A 6,000-nucleotide genomic window follows, 5' to 3' on the forward strand; every position below is an offset into this window, starting at 1 on the left:
TAGGTGATTTTAGTGTGATTGCTCATTACTGAATTCTTCATGATGCTTCAGAAAGGTGCCCCCCCCCCCCCCCTCAGTTCCACAGTCCATGCATGCTGGTTGCCATGGGCTCCGCCCCGTCCGCGGGTATCACCTGGCAACAGCTTGCGCCTCGCCATGGCCGCCGCCCGGTGACTCTCATACTCCACAAAAGCAAAGCCCCTATTTTTGGACTTGTCCGCGGCGCTGGGGTACACAATGACGTCCACTACGCCGTCCGTCACTTTCCGCATCTCTGCTAGGATTTCCTCCCTCTTTTTGGTCTTTGGGATGCCCCCGACGAACAGGCGGCAGTTATCCACGCTGGCACAGACACCGAGAAGCCTTCCGTTCCTGTGGAGCATCATGGAAAGAGCTCAAGATACCAAATCCATCCAGCCACCCATTCATTAATCCATCACACATTCCTCCATCCAGCCATCCATTCATTTGTCCATCCCTCTCCATCCAGTAATGCATCCGTTCATCCATTTATTAATCCATACATTCATTAATCCTATCCACCAATCCATCTTCCAACCACAAAATCATGTGCATGAAAAGTCATGATGTGTCCTCACTCCAGTGATTTTTTTTTATTACATTTGCTTTAAGTTCAAATATAGAAGACTCAATATCTATCTCCGTCTACTGCGCTGAAACCTACATTAATGTGGAGTGTGAGGAGCTGAATGTTCATTCTGCTGAAAGGCCCTCACCTTATTTCATAGTTATTAAGCTGTTTCATAGCGTTCTTGGCCTCTTGCTTGGTGCTGAAGGTCACAAACGCGTAGCCTCGGTTATTCCCGTTGAAATCCATCATCATCCGCACCTCGTAGATTTTCCCGAACTGTTAAACAAGCCGTCTGTCAGACACTAGGTGGTGTCTGGGCAAGTATGGCACATGGTTTGGCCTTCTGGTCTCTCAGGTGCCTCGTCCTTCAGAAGTTACCAGCCTGGGCTTATGACAGCAAGCAGCCCATACCTTCTCACAGAGGGGCACCAGCTCATCCTCAAAGAGGTCTCGGGGTAGCTTCCCCACGAAGATCTCGCTGCCCTTCTCAGGGGGAGGGCCTTCCCATCCTGGGGGTGGGCCACCGTACCGCCTCTGCCCATTCTCCTGTGAACATAATGCGGAACTTCATCATGGGGAAGGATGCCCCATCAAGGCTGCGCAGCATCTATGATAGACAGTGTTTCCCAGTCCGGTCCTTGGGGACCCGCAGACAGTCCATGTTTTTGCTCCCTCTCAGCTCCCGGCAGAAATGTCAACTATCTGGACTGCCTGGAAGGGAGCTGGGAGGGAGCAAAAACATGGACCGCTGTGGATCTCTGAGGACTGGGTTGTGAAACATTCCCATAAGTGAACCCAGTTAGTCATTTATCGTTTATTTATTGCAGCTAGCTGTCAAATCTGCCTTGGAAGTTAAAGGCCACTGATTTATACCAAAGGCTAAAAAAACATCAGAAATGTGTCCTTGAACCAGGGACACCGCTAGAGATTTTGGGCCCCTATGCCAAAACAATCCAATTATGTTCCAAATTTTTTAACCCCCCCCCCCCCTTATGGCACCCTTGCCATGAACATTCCTAATTTAAGCATTTCGATCAAGCATAACAATTACAGAAGTGACCGGTTTTGCAGGACATTAACATACAATGCTCACTTACAACTAATTTACCATATATAAAAGTGTGTACATTCTTTGTTTCACGGTAGCGTGTGACGTTTACTTTGCTGTTTTGCAAAAAAAAAAAAAAACTGCCTCTATGTGGCAGACTGCGTCGTACCGTTGAGCTGGGTTGCCCGTAGTAACATTGCCCATAAGCACCGAGCCATTACAAACATCACAGCGAGGAACACGCGTCGAATGTGCTTGTGGTTGATTGTTAGACTCGACCTGTTGCTTGCTAGTACTTTTCCACAGAGAACCTGGGGCGGCTACAAGGGTCTCATTATTTGTCCTGCAGTCACGGAGTATATTACAGCACGAGCATGACACATTAAACCACAGTAGCTTAAAAAACCAACGTCAATAAAGCCATTGGAAAAAAAACAAAATGCAGGTTTCTCTGTTGCTTAACACGCTCTTTGTTACTTCTTCACTTACAGACAACGCCTGTTCTTTGATTTTGTTAATAGAAACGAGCTGAATCACCCAGCCACATACCAAATAAATATTCTGTCCTGCTCCATTTCCTACTTGTATATAGATACATATTAATGCACTGCAATACATTTCCCTGCAATTTAGATAATCTAATTTAGATACATTTTCTTCGAAATTATATATTAAATTTTTTATATTAGTAAGGATTCACACCGATTTCCGTCGGATAATCACTAATATCAATACACTTTCCTGTCACTAGATGGCAGTGCACACCCTGTGTTATTATTGCTCGGATCATACTCGTAAAGTAATCTTATTTAATCCACACATAGTACTTTTGAGGGAAAAAAAACTCTAGAGCACGTCACTGATATGAAATAACTGAGTGGTGATGGACAGCAAATCAATGTTAAGGCAGAGAGGGGAAGGAAACTTTGAGAGCAACGCTGATATGTTGGTTACCCATTTCCGCCACAATCCCAGCAGCCCCCCTCCCGTAATCCCCCCCCCCCCCCGGCCACGATGCCAAAGCGGGCGATGGAGATCAGCTTCCTACCTGAAGCAAACGATATCCCGTGCGCTGGATGAGTGAGCGCAGCGCTGCCTCTTTCTGCATGCCAGTCAGTCCATCCCCGGATTTTTGATTGGTTTCCATTGTGAGTGATTATCAGCAATAAATCAGTGAAATTAACGGTGCTCACTGAAATTAAATCAAAGTTCGAGACATGTGAATGACAGAGCGAGAAAAACACGAGTCGGTCATGCCCTGGACACACCACCCACGGGAAACCGGGGTTTCTCACGTGTCATGGTTTGACCCTGTCACCTGCTTAAAGCCTTCCCAACACTCCATCACCAGGGAAAAAAAATCACAATAATCTCAATTTAATTTTAATTTGAAGATCTATTTTTGGTATCTGCCCACATTCATGGATGGAACCATAAAAAATAGAGAGTGGATTGACAAAAAAAAAAATAAAAAATCAACTATCTCTGTACACGTTAATAAACATACAATGTGAGAGAACAGTGTGTTTCAGTCAAGGACTGCTGCCTAATTATTAACTGAACCAGACCAAATATATGGGTCACTACCAAGTCTCTTCTTGAAAGGGTTTTACCACTAGTAACGTGTCCCCTCAAGGCAGAATCATTACAACTGGATGCTAGATGCACATTCACACTTTTAAATATAGAAGAAATGGTAATACAGCCCACTTTAAACATGCCGTTTTTTTGTCGTAGGCATGAGCTGTCCTGCTGTCCTCACTTTTATTTAACCCTGTGTGTGACGAAGTCGGCCATTTTGGTAATGGATGACAGGACATCCAGCTGTGATGGTATCGAGTTGTGATGATCGCACTCTACCGCACCGGAGAGAGTGTGAACGTAATCGGTCCCGGGCCAAAACCCGGTGGGGGGACGGCAGCGGAACCGCATGTCGCCCTGGATATCTGAATCTTTTGCTCAATAGCACCCCTCGCAGGGCGGGCCATCATGCTGGCAGTGCAAATATGACCGAAGACACCAGAATTACCCTTCGAGCTCAGGCTGACCGCAGGTCGATGTAAACTGATAGCGGAGCGGAGCTGCTAGCTGGAGGCCACTGGCCAATGTCATTTGAGGGTCTTCTTAAAGTCCTTACGTTTAAGGTAGACGGTAGCTGGACCGATGAATTATTCCGGCAGACGACGGACCCTGCTTAAAAAACCATTAGCTTGGCTTCGAAATAGGCGTCTCGGTCTTTTGGGTTCTTACCTACCGTGTGAGAGGAAAAAAGGAAAAAACACGATGCATTTATGCTACTCAAGTTACATTACCGTTTCAGTCCGGTATGAAGCTACCTGGGATGGTGACAAAGAAGCATAATACTGTCTATTTTTGGTGACTGATAAAGAGGGTGTCATTAAAATGGAAAGCTCTCAAGGAGAGGACTGGCGCACAAGTTCCATTAGCTCTGCCGTTGCTTTTCCGAGACAACTTGGTTACCGTTTGCGTAAACAAGATAACTAGACAGGCGCTTATCTGCATGCAATCAATGCCTTCTTTTCTAATGTTTGTTGACTGAAGCTAAACACACATGAGGCTGAAGGCCAGAGACTAGGCCCGTTTTATCAAAAAACTCACTGTAACACCTTTCCTGGATGGTGGCAATTTAGTTTTACTTAAGAGTCATTTCACTGCTGCCTACAATCAATCTGCTCTACTTTATACGTCGGTGCAAATCAATCCCAATACCGTAAGTATCCATTTGCCCCAGTTTAAATTTTACTGTAAAAAAAACACACACACACATTCTCAGAAAAAGGCCATTTGACTTTCCATATATTTGTCTCCAACGTAAGAAACGACACCTCAATAGCTACCATTTCCTGCATCATGTGAAGTAAAATTGTTGAAAACACTCTCGGAACTGACTGTCGATGTATCTCGAAAGGAATGAACTATCGCAAAAGGTAAAAATACTCTGTGTTAACCTTTATTCTTCACAAGATCTCACTAATCACCATTTTATTTTATATTACATCCCCGTAACAAACATAATATCACTACATCTATGACCCGCACCAGAGTGCCACAAAACATACTACTTTCTGAGTTTTAACTCTATCTAACCATGTCTTTAAGTACTCCATACCCCCAGCTTTGGTTACCGTGTTTGCTTACAGGTGACCGGCAGAGCCCAATGGAAGAAAAAGGAACGGCAGCTAAAAGAGGATCCAGGGAACCGAAAGAACGACCAGCCCCCTGGGATGTCGGCTCTAGCGCGGAGGCTTACCTGAGCAATTTCGGAGCTGCCCGCTCGGACCACTCACACGTTCATTCTGGAGGAGTCTGGCACCGTGTCGTTGGGGTGATTCTGTAATCACATAATATCAAACTCCAAAGGTGCACTGTCCTGAGGTTGCTTTACAAGCCCAGTGGGTTAAACGTTAACCAGCACTATCTCTGCCCCCCCCCCCCTCCTCCCCAATCCCTCCCACCCACACTCCTGCCCTTTAGCTGTGGGGGCCCTTTGTCCAGGAGCAAAGCCATAGTGCTTTCAGCCTCGGTGTGGCACGATGTGTCCGTCCACATGGTGGGAGATGTAACAGCCACGGCCGGCTTTGTGTGCGATACTGAATAAACACCCTGGCCGGCACAGTTTCCACCGGAACGAGGGATCACGCCTCCGACTGGCAGAACGGGGCCCTCGGCTTCGCATCTCGCTCTCGGTCACTGACTCATCGCATGACCAAAAACTACATCAGACTGATAGAGTCAATGAATAGGCTGGGGGGGGCCGGGGGGGGCTATCTTCGAAACAATGGCCAGCTTACATTACACACCAACGACGCTCATCATTTTGATTGATCAAAGACGATCGGTTCCAAAGCTCGTCAAGTCAGCCGACGTGACGAACCATTCATTTCACCTCCTGCTTTTATTTTTTCCGTCCTTCCTCGCTGTGTCCAGCAAAACCAATGATTGACCAGGTAAACAGGCTACTGCAGATGTTGTCGTGTCGCTGTGTTTGCTGTCTGGGACCCTTGTTTGTTTGAGTTAGATACTGCTGCGAATATGGCGTGATCCCAGGGCAGCCCTACCTGGGTCCAGCGCCGCTGCCTGGCCGGCTGCTATCCAGATGTTCGAGGCTTCGGCCTTTTGCGTTGGTAACTCCTGGTGTCACACCGACCTACCTGCAACTTCTTTGGGGAACCGCCTTTCTATAAAACTTCATCTCGACTATTTTCACTTTTTTTTTAGGGGGGGTGGTTTCCAGAGAAACCCTGAGGTGGTAGCTATTTTGGTTACAGGCACCCCTGACATTTTCTTTATGAGCTGTGGATTATTAATTGCAAATCAACGCTCGTTTGCGACATGCATT

The 6,000-nt window shown here is 46.5% G+C and overlaps 1 protein-coding gene across 4 annotated transcripts in view; it reads right to left on the minus strand.

Annotated features, from left to right (window-relative positions):
- The window catches only part of a1cf (apobec1 complementation factor), a 196,629-nt gene extending 191,586 nt beyond the window's left edge, over window positions 1-5,043 (minus strand). For all 4 annotated transcript variants that reach the window (XM_048987489.1, XM_048987490.1, XM_048987488.1 and 1 more), the window contains exons 1-5: window positions 4,912-5,043; window positions 2,689-2,832; window positions 1,004-1,138; window positions 738-868; window positions 134-372 (exon numbers count right to left, since the gene is read on the minus strand). In XM_048987489.1, the coding sequence (XP_048843446.1) occupies window positions 134-372; window positions 738-868; window positions 1,004-1,138; window positions 2,689-2,787 (604 nt within the window). In that variant the 5' untranslated portion in view covers window positions 2,788-2,832; window positions 4,912-5,043. The remainder of the gene's footprint in view (window positions 1-133; window positions 373-737; window positions 869-1,003; window positions 1,139-2,688; window positions 2,833-4,911) is intronic.
- Between the last annotated feature and the right edge of the window lie 957 nt (window positions 5,044-6,000).

The sequence above is a fragment of the Brienomyrus brachyistius genome, chromosome 20 (assembly GCF_023856365.1).
Source record: "Brienomyrus brachyistius isolate T26 chromosome 20, BBRACH_0.4, whole genome shotgun sequence".
NCBI lineage: Eukaryota > Metazoa > Chordata > Actinopteri > Osteoglossiformes > Mormyridae > Brienomyrus > Brienomyrus brachyistius.